Source organism: Alexandromys fortis, unplaced genomic scaffold (genome assembly GCF_014885135.2).
Source record: "Alexandromys fortis isolate MF-2015 unplaced genomic scaffold, M_Fortis_MF-2015_v1.1 scaffold_64, whole genome shotgun sequence".
In the NCBI taxonomy this organism is placed as follows: domain Eukaryota; kingdom Metazoa; phylum Chordata; class Mammalia; order Rodentia; family Cricetidae; genus Alexandromys; species Alexandromys fortis.
In genome coordinates this window covers 2105229-2121832 of record NW_026067976.1, presented here as the reverse complement: position 1 = coordinate 2121832, position 16604 = coordinate 2105229, and the positions used below count along the sequence as shown (strand labels likewise).

Genomic DNA, 16604 nt, shown 5'->3' with positions numbered 1-16604 from the left:
GCTGCAGGCCTACTGCTGTGCGTTTAGGATGAAGTAGGGAAGAGCATCTTACTCCCTTACACTACTAGACTCAGGCTTCTGCTTCACGTATTAGACTATTAGAAGGGATCTTATTGCTAAAGTATATCACTTCTACGGGACTAAACAAGAGCTTATTATCATATAGGCACAGTGGCTAATGCTGTAATTTCAGCCCTCAAGGAGGCTCAGGCATGAGTATTCTATGTTCAAGGCCAGCCTGGTCTAAGAAACTGAGCTTCTGTCCAAAGCAAAAAAAAAAAAAAAAAAAAAAAAAAAAAAAAAAAAAGAAACAAAACAAAACCAATACAGTTATAATACAGTTATTTCTTCATATGTACAAAAAAACCCAACCAAACAAAGTCACCAATTGACACAAAGATCTTAAATGGACACACATTTGTTTTAGAAGCTACTAATTAGCACTCTGGAAAAGTTAGTACCCACATGCCCCCACATAGAGACTCACAGCATAGCTATTTCTATACATACAAAACTCTCGTGGAATCAGATACTTGACATATACAAGGATGAGCTGGTTGAACAGAAGCATTCTTTCCTGGGTAAGTTACTTTTTTCCTACATTATGTAGGTAAACTATGAATCCAGTAAAAAAAAAAAAACCTGTAGATTTTGGTATAGTACAGTGGTTCTCAACCTGTGGATCATGACCTTTTTGCTAAACGTCCATCTCCAAAAATATTTACATTACAATTCATAACCATAGCAAAATGACAGTTATGAAGTAACAGCAAAAATAATCTTATAGTTGAAGGTCACCACAATATGAGGAACTGTATTAAAGGGTCACGGTATTACGAAGGTTGAGAACTACTGTTATAGGAGGTTGGGTATTGTGGCACACACCTGTCAGTATAACTCACAGGAGGCTGAAGCAGGAGGATTCCAAGTTCAAGGCTTAGCAGGGTTACATGGCAAGATGCTGTCTCAAAATAATAATAATCAGATCAAAAGAGGAACAAATAGCTTCTCAGAGCTACTATCATCAGAAATTCATACAGCAGAGGCGAACGCCAAGTCGTCCAGAGCTTCCTCAACCACATGCACAGTAGTGAGTGGCAAGGCACTAAGAAGGGATCCCGGATCTGCTGCTTGCAGAGCTGACTGCTCACTACTTGACCATCATGTAAATACCACTGTGCCCTCATCCGGAAGATGGGGGGAGGGGTTAAAGCACACATTCCGCCCCACATGCCAGGCTGGCAGAGGATCAAATAAGGCACAACTACCACCTGCTGCAGGGATCAGGGCACTATGGCTAAGGCTATCCTATAAACAGAAAGGTGTCCTTAATTACCTACAGGGAGAAGCAAACAGCACAAGACTACCAGGCTTGGTACATCTCCCTGCGGCCCTCAACGACATTTCACTCCACAAAACACATGAGGCAAGAAAGAGGGACACAGAACGCTTCTGTGACAACCTCTACCAACTCTCCTCCCGAAAAAAGTATCAGACTAGACAAAGAGCATTGAAGAGAACTCTCAAAAAATGTGATGGGGATGTTGGAGTGCAGCTCTCCACAATCAGAGGCTTCTGGTGGGGTGCCAGTGGGGAAGGACACAGTTTTCCTTAAGTCTGGCCAGTGGGAGTTTGACCTTGCTTCACTGAGTATATGTGTAACACAAATTGGACTTCGTTTTTCCCCCTTTGTGTGTGTGTGTGGGGGGGTGGACCTGGGAAGACAGAGAACTGAGTGTGATCAGGGGGCATGATGTGAATTCCTAAATAATCATTAAGAACATGTTGGGGAAAATGCAGGAAGGAAAACCCAGAAAAGCCTGAGTGGCTTTGTTTTTAATAACCAGAGCTTCAGGCAGGAGGTGGGGAAACAGACCCGGCCAAGCTGTCAGAGTGACTAAACACCACAGTGTCAGCTACAGCAGAGCCCGGCACTTGATTCTATTTGTGTTACTATTGTTTTGAACGACAGGGAACGCACCCTTCCAGGAAAACAGCTTTCTATGATTCAACATCGCATGTTACTTAGCAATAAATTGAAAAGTGGCTGATAGGAATTGTCTATAGAAGAAAGTCACTTCATTTTAAATCACAAAACCTTCTGACCGCTAGGAAACCCACTCAGTACAGTAAGGGTTTCCAGCACTCACAAGCCAGCCTCCCATTTCTGCCGCTGCCAGGTCTCCCTCTTGCTAGGGTACATACGGGAGCTGATGGTGCTAACCCTGCATTTTAACCCTGCTAAGACCCCTGCATTTTCGTGGGGTTGGTGAAAATCCATCAAGGCAGATGCAAACAGAGACCTAAAGCAGTAGCCAAGGCAAATGCATTTGGGAGAGTTTGGTCCTATTCACCAACAAGAGCAGCATGCATAGTTTGTAATCCTTTGCGTTATTAGAGCATGTCCTAATGTCCTCAATTAAGTAAAGGCTCTGTAGAGATACACACTCCTTTCGGGACTCCTGATGCCAGATCATCAGAAACACAACATTAGCATGTGTTACTACAACCACATAGGCCACAGATCCTGAAAATACCCCACTAATCCCTGAAGGACTAAACTCTTGCCCTGCCTGCTGATGTGGTGTGGCTAAACTGTGGTGCCACTCGGCTGCTCAGAAAGTGGTCCCAATGCCCACGCATGATAGTTAACAGAAGCCAGAGAGGCTGCAGACAGGACAAGCACAGGCTGACAGGGTACATGTTGGGAGTGGGGAAGAAGAGGGTGGCACGGGTAGCATGCAGCTGCTAAGGTGTTTTGTGTTAACTGTGATCTACTTGCTATTTCGGTGGTTCCTTCTCCAAATCCATTTTTTAAATATAAAAATGGTAGATACATTATTTTTAGTCTGATCATTTTTTTTTCCTCCAAATACCAGAGTAGGTTACTCCCATCCAAAGTGACCACTCACTGGGTGAAAACTCATGAACAATCTTCGCTCTGGCTTTATCTAGAATGGGGTTGGTCTGCTGTAACTTAGGTCTTTCATTTGTACATAACAAACCATACTGCCTCATGAAAACACAAGTCGCACCTGAGCTCACAGGGGAGGACACCTGGCTCTAGTTTACAGGGGTTTTAGGACAGGTAATCTCCCAGAGAGAAGTAGTCGTATTTAGTGGAATATTTATTGGGAGAGGTTCTCTGTGTTGCTAAGAATACTCCAATATGCTACGCATCCCTGCAACCTCGATGATAATTCTACAAGAAAACTAGAAGGTACTGAAGTTAATAAGCTGTTCTTTAAGGAAAACTGTTTTTTTTTCTTTTTATTCCCTCCTCCCTCTCCCTTTATTCAAATATACACGTGTGTGTGTGCTCACGCATGTGTGTGCATGAGCGTAGACACATGTGTATTCAATCCCAGGTTGAACTGATGAGGAGTTCAGAAATGCTCAACCTCATTTTGAAAATAAATATGGAATATATATATACATATATATATAGTTTAACAAGAAAACTATTAACAAAGGTTAATAATTTAATAATAATAACCCCCTTGCTTTGTGCCTACTGTATTTTTAACCAATAGAAAGGAGGCTTAGGTGCTGTGGGACAATGGTCTTATACCCTGTAAAGATTTGTTACTTGTATTTGTTTAATAAAATGCGAATTGGTCGGTAGCCAGACAGGAAGTATAGGTGGGGCAACCAGAACAAGAGAATTCTGGGAAGGAAAGGCTCAGTCTGCTGTTGTCACCAGATACAGAAGAAGCAAGATGAGAATGCCTCACTGATAAAGGTACCAAGCCACATAGCTAACACAGACATGAATTATGGGTTAATGTAAGATTTAAAGAGTTAGTTAATAAGAAAGCCTGAGCTAATAGGCCAATCAGTTTATAATTAATGTAGGCCTCTGTGTGTTTCTTTGGGACTGAATGGCTGTGTGACTGGGCGGGACAGAAACCTCTGTCAACACTTAGGAATATAGTCTTTCCTGATCTAATGCTGTCTTTTTATGAAATTAAATATTAGGAGCCAGGACAGCATTCCCCCAGAGTAAAATAATGCTACTAGCCAGCTTTTGTGAGACAAATAAAACTGCCAGAATAGGTTTTTGGAATAGGGATACATTAAAGGAAGAAACCAAGGATGCTATTCTGGCCTCAGCAGAAGTTTTGGTTCAGACGTTCAGCTCTACCCAGTGGAGGCTACACAGACTTTGAGGCATGCATTTCACCAGATGAGCGTCCCTCCAGGTGGAGAATAACACCAGCCCTCCACTGTGCTATGTTTTACAATATGAATTAATTAAGCAGTGAACTGTGACAGGACATACATCACAGGATCAGAATCCCAAGCCTTGGCTCCATTACAAGGCAAATGGCCGAAGATAGAGCTTTCAACTAGCCTGGGAATGCAATCAGGGTGAAACTCTGTGTGCCCTGGAGGGTCTTTATGCCAGGTTAAAAATTTATAGATATTACTCTTTTCCTCTAGAATGTTAAAGTAATCCACTTGCATGCAATTCTCAAGTAAGCCACCTTCACTCACAGTCTTTCAAAGGTCAGGATAAAGAACATTAGACAGAGGGTGCCAGCGATATTCCCAGGTGAGACCTTGTCCAACAGTCAACATGCCCAAGACACCAACACCCATGAAAGCTGCAACTGGGGCCCAGTTTGGGCATCGGTAGCTTTTTCTGACAACTGCTCTTTAGTCACTTAAAGTTTGGGAGCTGACAGGAAGACCAACTACGAGATTTACCATCAGCATTGAGTCAGTGAGCAGTTTTCTGTTCTAGGAAAGAAAGCAGGAGAAAGTACAGTTGGTCCTTTGTATCCCCAGGTTCCTTGTTCTCAAATACAACATGCTATGGACCGAAAATCCTTGGGGGAAAATGTGCCTTTACTGAACTTGTCATTAGTCCCCATACAATACAGATGACAATGATGTGCATGGCATCTGCATTGTATTAGGTATAAGAGGTAACCAGAAATGATAAGAGTAACAGGATTGTACATAGGTGATATGCAAATATGCCCCCACATGAGTTGAGTGCTCTGGTGATGGCTGAGAAAGATATGATGACTTCCAGTAAAGTGCTACCATGCTTAGTTAGAGGCGCTCAAATCCAGCGCCTCTACCTATGCTCTTAAAAGTACACGCAAAGCCTAGAACTTATCTAAAATTGAGAACCACATGACTATAGACAACGTCTATTATTTCAAATTCTAGAAGGGCTAAAAGTTTATTAGACCAAGAGAAGTTGGCAAATTTGAGAGCACTTTATAGACTGAAGAAGGGGTATACACAGAATATAAATGCAACCATCAACATTTAAAAAATAGTTTATATATGACTAAGGTAGAACAAGTAGTAATTTCAAGTCATTTTAAAGTAGTAAGAAAATTTAAATGAAGTAACGCATAAACCTGTTATGGAATCTGGAACACATAGTCTCCAAATTGTTAACGGGAAATTATTTTATCAACAGCCACTGTTCATGGAATAAAGGCATAAACTGTACGTGTATAAAAACTAAAACCCACCCCTCTTATCTTCTCAAAACATCACATTGTGCTAAAAGGAGTTTCCTCATGCTCGGAGCATTCCAGAGTTGAGCTAACGATAATACACTGTATGTTGTACAAGATAAGGGAAATGAAAAAAAATATTTATTTTCCCGTAGAACAGAACTGGCAAAAGGTTACCAAATTGAATGACAAATGTTTACAACACTTGACTCAAATTCTTATCACTGTTTTCCCATGAAACCAGAAGCCTGGTCCCCCAAGTTTCTGCAGTCTCCTGACCCCTCTCTCAGCCCACATATGGTACGAGCTGGAAGGACGGAGCACTGTGTCTGGTGTGAGTTTCACGAGTGCTCCAAAGGGCACCCTGAGTAGCCTCAAATATTCAAGTCCTCCCCAGACATCTCTGCACGCACAATTCCGATTCTGTTGGCGTGAGGTTGCTGTGGCCTCCGTGTGCTAACACACTACCCCAGGACGAACAAGGCCGTGAGGCTGGGGGGAAGGGTTGTGCTAAAAGAACATTTCTCACCTGCTGCAGAATGTGTCTTTCCCTCAGTGTCATTAACCTTCTGTGGAGTTCTACCAACTCATCTAGGTATGCCTGAAAGAGAAGGGTGTCCCCCAAAGAACAAAACTTTAAAAGGCAGTTGGTGAGTAAGGACACACATGCGGGGGTGGGTTGCCAGCTAAGATCATGTACTGCTCTGGCAGAGGACCCAAGTTCAGTTCCCAGCACCCATGTCAGGCGGTTCACAGTTGCCTGTAACTCCAGCTCCAGGTGACCCAACACCCTCTTCGGACCTCCACAGGCACATGTACTTGCGTGTGAGCGCATGCACACAAACACACACACACACACACACACACACATCAATAAAATAAATCTTAAAAAAAATCCATGTAGAGCTTAGGGTGACTCTGCCATACTGCACAAAGTTACATGGATTCCATGCTCACAGGCTTCTGCCTGGGACGTTTCTTGCCCAGATTTTGACCTTTATCAAGCCTGCCTTAAATGGAGGAAGGCAATTCTTGAGTCTCTTTGCTCTCAACAACGTTCAAGTGAGTAGACTCAGTTTCCCAAAACAAGGCCTCTGCAAGGAATACTGGAAATCCCATGCCACGTTGTCAGTTTGGACGAATGACAGCAGAGGCTGTTTTCATTCTTAATTCTTTAATCTCAAACATTTTTAAGACAATGACAAAACACTTCAGCTTGAACATGAAAGTATCAACATATGTTAGGAAAAAAATCTCAATCAGGAGGGATAAGAGGTTTCCAGGTATTCCAAATGTTCATGAACGATGCAAGTAAATGATTAAAGAACAGAATATTCTAAAAATGCAGAAATAACTAAGCAAACAGTCCAAACAGCTCTTCTTCAAGAGCACTTGGGCTCTCCTGCATGTGTTCAGACTGAGGAGTCCTGGTTAATTGACTGTGTGGGTGCCTCAAGGCCAACATCAGTAAAGGCAAACAGGAAGATTACTGACAGGCTAAACCCCGCCCACAACGGGTAACTGACATTTCTCTGAGACTTGAAGTCAGAGTTTATGTACTCGTACACACACTGAGGAAGCTTACTGCACAGGGGTCAGGTATCTCCTTTACTTATGCATGTGATTTGATCTGCCTCTGCCACAATCTTCAAATATCCCAATGTGATATGGCTGAAGTCCCTTGGTAAGCATAATGGTCATGCTTACTATGGAAGGGAAAAGCAAGACAGGGAGAAGGAACTCCAAAGCACAGGGATGAAGTATTCCCTTGGGAGTCTTGGGAGGAGAGCCTGCAAGAATGACCAAGGGGACCACGAGGAAACAATGACATGCCGGGCTGCCCATAGCACTCCCAGGAGTGGACTGGAAACCTACCTTGTCACATTCACCGTTCTTTATTTGCTTATCTGATTTGCTTTGTTTGATTGGACTTTTCACTTCAAGAATCTAGAAATCAAAGAAAACACTAGTAAATTTCACTTCAAGCACCTTCTAGCTAGTTATCCGCAGAAACAAAAGCACTCAAAATGCACAATAACATCGCTTCCCCAAACAGCATTTCTCTACACATTTGCTTCTTTTCTAATCTTGCCCTCCCCCCCTGAAAATAAATTACTGTATATGAAATGCTGAGTCAGAGAGGCAGAGCTTAGGAAAAACGTTGATGATAAGGAAACCGATCTAAGCTTCCCAGGGCACTTTTCTCTCATGACAGCACTCACCCATGCATAGCAGCTGAGTTATTTTGAGATTGCTGTCCCTGCTGGCAGGACTTTTTTTTTTTCCCTGCTTATTCTGCTGCTTCAGCATGAGAATAAGTGCTTGGTGGGCTAGGAATGATAAAACAACCCTTGCCCTCTGGAGCACCTGCCTTTCAGATGCTAGTCGCTTACTCCGCTAACTGGATGCAACTTTGGGCGTGAAGGTGGCCAGTCACCGTCTGGGGTCCTTTGATGACAGAAACAGTTGTGCTCCGAGAAATGATGTGATTTGTGTGTGATACAATGCCAAGAGCCTTGGCTTTTATCTGGACCAACTGTGATTTCCACACACTGTTCAGAAGCTTGGGTGGGAAGCTATGCTCGTAATTAACAAAGAGAATACTACTATTTAATAAATACCACTGATTTGCTACACAGGTGCTTCAAAATTGAAGGTTCTGGGAGAAGTCCCTGCAAACCATTCCAGTTTGAAAAGGCTGAGGATGACCACATTCATTGATAACAAGTGCTTACATATATGCATGCACATACAAGCAGAGGAGTTTACATTTTTCTCATCATAACCTCAATCCTAGAATCAGAAACTAATATCAAAGAGGAAAATGCCGAGGGTGGTCTTTAAAAGTCCCATACTCCTCCTATTCTTCCCTACACCGTTTCCTGTCCTAAGTCAGTTTAGAGTTTTGTTTCCCATCTACTATAGATTATAATGACTCGTGACAAAAGCATGGGGCTGGATGTCCTGCCTTATCATCTAACATAGTAGATAATATGTTTCATCCAAAGATGAATGAAAGAGACAAATGATAATGCTTTATTCCCATTCAGCTATAAAATTTTATACTACTAATAAATAAGTATTCTACTTGGCAATAATAAGATCATGGTATTCTGGCATGAATACTCCTAAATAAAATGCTTCTCTTCGAGTTGAAAATGTGTATAAGCAAAATGCATTTCTAATGGTCTTTCACATTTATGCCTTCATTCTTAACATTAAAATAAGCAAATGACTGATTTGGCCAAGCTAACTTAAAATACTGCCCTTCTGGCAACGGAAGGGAATTGCCGAATAAGACAGGCAAGGCAATCATGTCTAACATGCCCAAAATTCTCCACTGCATTTGGAATTTCCTTCTCTTTATTGCTGCTAGAAATGAGACCTCAAGGGAAAAACCAGCCCAGAAACCTGGAGTAAGTAGGTCAGTAGATGGCACTCCTGGCCAACTCAGCACTGGGCTGGGCCACACAGAGACAATCTGCAATCTGAGGCAGGAAGGAGAAGGCCGCCCAGCTTTTTGCCTTCAGAGAACTGAATTTGTTCCCATCACATCTGCCCCTCCCACAGCCCCATCCCCCACTCCTCGCTCTCCAAGGGTCTGAGGATGCTATATTTTCAAAGGAACTTTACAAGCTAGGTTTAGACAGTCCTGCAGCCTCCCTTCAAAGCAGAAGATAGGTGCTGAAGTCCAACCCCGCACATTCCGACAGGGACAGGCGACAGTACCCAAGGACAAAACACACTGAAACCCTAGTTCCTTTCTTCTGGGGCCCTGGTGGCAGGAACAAAAGCCCCGGGTGTCAGTGACCCTCCTCAAGTTACTGAGTGGATGCCCAGAGAGGACTCAGTTAATCTTCCTTCTTTGATCTCTCCCTGCTCCAAAATAAACAGCTTTGTCAAAACCTCGTTCTGAGAGAACTGTGCCATGCCGAAGACAACTGTTTTATTTATGATGGTTTCTTATCTTCAGAGACTGACTCCAGAATATAAAAGTACAACACCTTGTCTTCCACAGGCTTATTTCAAACCAGTTTAGCTGGACACTTGCTTCTGAATTTCACTCATGCCTGGCAGGCGGGCAGGTGATTTTTGCTATTCTCAGTATTAGCTGGATCCAGTGGATCACTGCCTCCCTTGAATCCTCGTATCTCCCCTCCCCGTACTACACTGGGCTATCCAGATGTGGGTTGTTTGTTTGCACTTTCTACACGGTGTGACCGTGGTGGAAAAAAAAGTCATCTTTGGCTAAACGATCATAACACATTTTATTATTCGCCAATAAACTGAGTAGAGGGACAGTCACCCAAACCACCGTATTAAACCACCAACCACCAAGAGACATGTAATCTCTAAAGCTGAGCATGCAAGATTAGTAGGACTTCATCCTTTTTTCTTTCTTTTTTTTTTTTATTTGGTTTTTCGAGACAGGGTTTCTCTATAGCTTTGGAGTCTGTTCTGGAACTAGCTCTTTATAGACCAGGCTGGCCTTGAACTCACAGAGATCAGCCTCCCTGTGCCTCCCGAGGGCTGGGATTGAAGGTGTGTGTCCTAGTTCAGGACTTCATCCTTAATCTGAGGAAGTGGCTCGGGAATCAAATTTAAGATTATGTTTTTTCTGATCCCGTTGTAAGAAATATCAAGTCAATCATGCAGCAGATGGACGATATGGCAGATTTTCTGTTAGCCACTAACAACTTCTAATGACACTTCTACTAACTTCTTCGCTTTGCTGACCTGTGGCTCTATGTCCTTTCTTCAGTAGACAGAAAATTAACTACTCAATTAGCACTTTATCCCTGCCTTAGACTCAGGGAGATCTGAGATGGGGCAGCAGACACTCCTGCTGTATCTGATACCCAAAGGTACAAGATCATGATCAAGTGTGGAAAGAGGGCAGATTTTTGGCTTGGAACTGGAGTGTTCTGAAAGGGCCCTTGTTGTAAAGGCTTGGTTCCTGCTACAGAATCTTCCTAAGTGGGGATTTGAGAACATAAGGGTTTTGTCTTAATCAGCGGCTGGATCTACTGGTAGGCTTGCAAGTTGGTAGAACTTTAGAAAATGAATCTGGTTGAAGACAGTGAGTCTCTGGAGGTCATATCTTACTTCTATGCCCTTTCTCTTCCTATCACATTGCTTCCTGTTTAGGGGAGGCTTGCTCATCAAATGAATCCCACCATGATGCCCTACCTCATCACAGGGTCAGAACAATGGGGCCAGGGGACCGTGGGCTAAAACCTCTCAAACACTGAGCCAAAATACACCTTTTTAGCTTAAAATCGTTTGTCTTGGGTGTTTTGTCACAGCAATATAAAGCCACCTAAACACTAGTTGATGGGTATAGAGAGGAAAACTCAGGGATTTTAAAATCAGGCCTTTCCTGTTTTCACTACCCTTTTAATTTGATGGGAAATTTCAGATACCCCTGTCCCAACCCATGCTTGTACGCACGAGTTCTCCAGTGCATCTCCCGTACACATTCCTCTATAATACCAAAAACATTCCAGGATGAAATTTAAGGGACTTTTGGGGTTTTAAGAAAATTTCACTGTCTCACTGCATAACAGAAATACTACTGATATTTTTTGATGTCCTTGAACATTGATTTAAAGGGATCCTATCACATATGACCCACAGCAGGTAAATGGGGTTAAGAAATCACTACTGATTTACAAAAGCCCTTTCTTGTTCTAAGTTTCAAGACACAGGTATGAGGAGCTAAGTACTTCAGTGGTACATAATGTGCCAGTCCAGACTAGCTAACATTGGAGGCATACGGACCGTGTTCTTAGGCACATGGGTGCACTGAGAGAGGCACACACAATTGAGTATTAGTGATGAGATCATTACACACACGTGAGAAGTTCTAGGTATTAAATGAACATTCCAAGAAAACAGCGGTTTACTCTTCAATTAGATAAAGTGTGTTTTACCTTCCCTGACAGATGGCATTGTTTGCTTTGGGTTTGGTTTGCTAGACCAGGTAACAATTTTCACAAAGAATCTATACTTTCCCCAAGAACCAAAGTCAGTTCAATACTGTTCACTCAGTATTGAATGGGGCCATGCTTACACCGCCAGCCATCTGATCAGTGCCTGGCAGAGATGCTGAAGACGGCTGGAGAGAACAGAAAGGCAAGCCCATCTAAATCCTACTCCAAGAATCCTAATTCTGATACAGTGTAGAAAAGGGCCTATAGAGGGTTAGAGCAGGTATGAAAGAGGTCAAGGTCCTAATTCTATTCGTCTGTCAGCTTTTCCTAAAAGCACCATGTTTATAAAATACTGTTTATGTTTTCTGTTCTGTTCTAAGTAACTAGTCAGCTAGTTCTCCTCAGCTGACTGGTCCTGATGCTTCCCCTGGAACTCTTGGTCCGTGGCATAAGGCAGCTATGTTAGGAAGCAAGAGGGTTAGACAAACAGCATGGCTGCTTGCTAAGATGGGGAAAGCTAACACAGCAAAACCAGGCTAGGAATGAGGAAGCTGGACTCCACTCCCAAGGAGGACAGAAACTACAGCTGAGCTGTAATAGTGCAGGTGCTGTTCCTACCCAACAATGAAGAATTCAGGGTGCAGACAAACTTTACAAATGATGAATTTTAGAACTGAAGTGAGCATTGCTTCTGTATACAAAACACAAGAATATCCTCGCAGCGGTAATACCGCATTTTCCAACTCAAGCAAATATCAGTAATTCAGGGGCAAGATATTTTAAATAGCAGAACGCCTATGAATTGGCATCATTTTAGAAAACTCAACCCTTTAATTTTCGCGTTAATATTCATACAGCAACTTGAATTAAGCAATTATTGCAGAGGTCATAGGAAATCTGCCTACACAAAAAAGATAAAAATAACGTACTGTAATGAGCAACAACTCAATGTATAGTGGGACTTTTATAATATTCATGATGCTCGAAAACAGTTTATTTTAGTAAGTTATGAAAATATCCCAATCTCAGTCATTTATTTAATATAAGCTTTTCACCACAGCTTTCAGAACTGTTTAGACTTTATCTGAATAGCTATATTCTCAGTTGACTATCAATAAGCTTTCTTTTAGCTCAACTTGTAGCATGATAATAATCACTGTTTTGTTAAGTATTCTTTGCACCCCCCAAGTAACAGTTCTCTCTTGAATGAGAAACTGAGGCCAAAGCAGTTACAATAAACATTTATATAAACTGAGTGCCAAGTAGATGCTAATGCACTGCCTTTATATACATTGTTGTCCTTTTAGGAAGCTGCGGGGCACTAACATTATTTAATGAAGAAAGTGGGGCACTTGAAAGTGTATTCCCCACCCACCAAACAAGGCTAGTCCCATAAGTCAAGTTCTTCCTAATTACGTTACTTCTTTATGCTAAGGGATAAAACACAGAGAAGCTGAGAATATGTGCAACACTTTGTGCCCCCTTCTGTCCTGCATCTATTAATTCATCCACGCAATGGAGCACACTCATCTTAGGAACACAGAAGTGTTTGTAACCCAGTGTGCTTAATGCTAAGGTCGAGGATTCCCATTTGTTGGAAATAAAGAGGAACTTTGTTTAAAATTAAGAGGTAAGGCAGTTATATGCAGCATTAAAAATGACTGTGTTTACGGTTCTGTAGCATCTCGCTGAGTACAAAGTCCACAGTTTACCTGGTTGTTGTTAGTTTTCAATAATGGCGGCGGGGGTTCATGATGGAGAGGTGAAGAGGCGGAGCTGCTCTCGCTGTCACTGCCGTCACTCAAGCTGACCCTGAGAAGAAACACTGAACAGTCACACACCCTACCACAGACAGTTAGGTAGGAAAAGCAAGGAATGCCAGCATCGCCACTGAAAGGCTGCTTGTAACACACAACTGCGGGCATATGTCGGTACTGCCTGTATCTGGACGCGTCAGGTGAAGCCACCACTGGTGTGCTTTCAATGAGCCCAGTCCTTGGGACTGAATAAACCAGGATATAGAAATACGTGTCCCCCCCCCCCCCCGATCTAGTTACAGTTGCAAAATGGAAGCTCAAGGATTCAAAGCCCAGTAACGTGACACAAGGCTGGGGCTCAGTCGCCACCTGAGCTACTGTGGGAAGCCTAGCATCCGAGAGAGAGGCTATTCACGTTTCTGCTGTGTCACAGTTGAGTGATGTCTCCACTATGAAACACGGATATGATAATGTGCTATAAACACTCGGGACACAAACTGCTTCAAACATCACTATTTAAAGAAAATATCTCCACTCTAGAGAACAAAAACAGCACTCTCTATTTTTTCTACTCAGAATAAAACAGAACGTTTTCCTAGCTAGAGAGGAGATGATGCTTTCTTCTGCTCATTCGAATGTATGCCCTCATCCGGAGGGTGCTGCAGTATCCACTTCCTCTCTGGTTATATAGTAACCTGATAGAATATTCTTCTCAGAGATAGCAAATGCTATAGGAATCAGGACAGTTTCTCTTTCACTCTGAATAGGCAATCACATCCTCCTCTCTCTGTTTTACATTCAGACAGACGCGATACAAGGCAGGAAACGAAAAGGATACACTGGGAGAGCCTTTTAGCAAAAACTGATGCAACTTGTTTTTCTTAACTAAATTACATTAATGAAGTGTTCTGTTGAAGCGCTGCCTTCAAATGCTTCTTGACTGAAGTGGAAGGCTGAGTATTTAAACTGATTAAACAGTTGAGACTGCACAAGTGCTCTAAAGATCAAATGTTAGATGGAGACATCACACTGTCGGTGTACGTCAGGTGGGGAAACAGAGATGAGTCCCTGATAATGTTCATCCACGTCAGGAACTCACAAACAAGGACTGTGTGTGCTCTAACCCACAACGATTCTGGATGGGATAGAAAGCAGGCAGGTAACAGTCAGCTAACCAGATCTCCTAAACAGCAATTTAGAAAATTATAAGAATAGGACATGAGTTCGTGTGTGTGTGTGTGTGTGTGTGTGTGTGTGTGTGTATCTGCACACATGATATTTTACAATAAGCTAAATTGGAGAGCAGTCATTGGTTGGGGTTTTGGTTGGCCAAGTTAGTTCCTAAACACCAAGGTCCAGCTCAGTTTCCTTCTTGTCAGATCAAAGAAGGCATTACAGGACCAAGTCTTTAAGGGTCCTGTAAAAGGAATGCATGCAGATGTGTTGGAGAGGCAAGGTGTAGAAAGATGCTGTAAACGTAGCATTGTAAGGCCGAGTCACTGCAGGACCTAACAGCTTCCATTCTGTGCAGAGGCAGCTCGTCCCAAATGACACAAGTGAAGGGCCAATTAGGAAATATACTTTCTGTTCCCTTTGGATTCCCTTTGCCTTAGGTATTTCAGGGCCATCCACACAGTAATAGATAATGGGGGAAGATTCGTTGCAATATATTATAAATGTAATTGAATTTGAAGTTCAAGAAGATTCATATTTTCTACTCATAACACATTGAAATGTGCGTGTCTATTTGTTTTCCTCATGATAAACAAAATTCTCGAGGCAATTTCAAGCTGACTATTAATTATAAGTGACATGAATTACCTTCTTCTAATGTGGAATTATGCCTCATAGCATTAACGCTACTTAAGGAACCTAATTGTCAGCACACTTAAAAGGAATTTATTTGCTGGAAAACACACACACACAGGTGAACTTAGTTTTAATTAGGTCACTACATAATTCACCGGAGCCAATTATGTAGTTCTAACTACAAACAGCAAATGCTCTTTCTTCACACGTGGAGCCCCCACCCCAAGCGATAGGTCTCTACCAACTCTTCGGATGAATCTGCTACGTGTCACATACCAAGGACTTCTGACATGGCTTCTTCCTATAAATGCTTTGGAGCAAATCTCTTTAAAAAAAAAACAAAAATGGTTTCTTATATAAAAAAAATGAACACAAACATACCACTGTGTATTTGGAGGAAATACAGCCATTTGTTGCACCCTTCCTCTTGCTTGAGAAGGAAACTCATGTTACTCTGACTGAGCCCAAACTGGATATATAGTTGAAGAGGACTTTGAACATTTTCTCATTCTCCTTTCTTTCTCTCCTAACTGCTGGGATTACAGACAATGTTCTGAGGATCAGACCCAGGGCTTGGTAGGCAAACATGCTGCTGACTTAGCTACAGCCCATGCTACCTGCTGCCAGCGTTTAGGTGTTTCGCACCTCTGTGGTTATCTAGTGACCCAGTACGGCTCCACTCCAGGGAATCTCTTACCTGCGACTTCGGCTTCCCCCTCTATTTACAGGTCTTTCCATCTCAGAGTCATTGTCATTGTCCTCTGCCTCATCAGACTCCTCCTCGTTGTCATCAGAATGCAGATCTTTCATGATGGACCTCAAAGGACCTGAGTAAAGACAGGAGCCACAGGCAGTCAAGCAAACACTTCAAACACACCTGACCATATCGGACACTGGGGACACGTGCAGTACTGACCTGTGGCTAAGAACAACCACCATCCTATAGAGTTAAGACTTTGCAAAGAAATTCAGGACATTTTCCAGATTACAATCTCTACTTAAACATTACTGTTTCATCATACAGTCTCCAAATGTCTATTAAAGAATCTCTAGTTTGGGTCTGGAGAAGTGGCTCTAAAACCACTTGCTGCTTTGCCAGAGGACCCGAGGTTTGATTCCCAGCATCCACATGGTAGATTATTACTCTGTAACTTCAAGGGAATCTGATATCCTCTTTGGACCTCCTCGGGCGCCAGGCATGCACAAGGTGCACAGATACATGGGTAAGCAAAACATCCATACACATAAAATAAAAAAAAAAACATTTAAAGAATTTCCATTTCACAGAATTTTTTCTGTGTAATTTTATTTCTTACCTTCCCACCCCAAATCACAACAAAAAGAAAAATAGATCTATTGGTAAACAGGATGTTTTGTTAAGTTAATCCATGTATTGAAAAGTTGAGATTAATAAATCACTGTGGTTGTAGTTGGTTCTTGGCAATGAAGCCTTTGTGTGGTAGTTTCTGATCTATTAAGGTTTAGCTGCTCCTTTATTTCAAGGTCAGTTTCAGGTCAAGCAGGCATTTCAGTCAAGTTCAGGTTATAAAGTGTTTCAGCTCTATGGTGTAATGTTCTATCCCTGATCTTCCCGTTGATCTTAGACAGCAGAATCTTGCTGTAAC

General features: G+C 42.3%; 2 protein-coding genes across 5 annotated transcripts in view; one reads left to right on the top strand and one right to left on the bottom strand.

Moving 5' to 3' along the window:
* Positions 1-16604, top strand: part of Focad (focadhesin) — a 1203139-nt gene that overhangs the window by 583764 nt on the left and 602771 nt on the right. The gene's annotated exons all lie outside the window — the stretch shown is intronic.
* Positions 1-16604, bottom strand: part of Mllt3 (MLLT3 super elongation complex subunit) — a 259546-nt gene that overhangs the window by 3039 nt on the left and 239903 nt on the right. For 3 of the 4 annotated variants that reach the window (XM_050157369.1, XM_050157370.1, XM_050157372.1), the window contains 4 exons: positions 15677-15806; positions 13126-13225; positions 7356-7427; positions 6010-6081 (listed from right to left, as the gene is read on the bottom strand). In XM_050157369.1, coding sequence (XP_050013326.1) covers positions 6010-6081; positions 7356-7427; positions 13126-13225; positions 15677-15806 — 374 coding nt within the window. The remainder of the gene's footprint in view (positions 1-6009; positions 6082-7355; positions 7428-13125; positions 13226-15676; positions 15807-16604) is intronic. The other variant, XM_050157371.1, reaches the window with a different exon arrangement.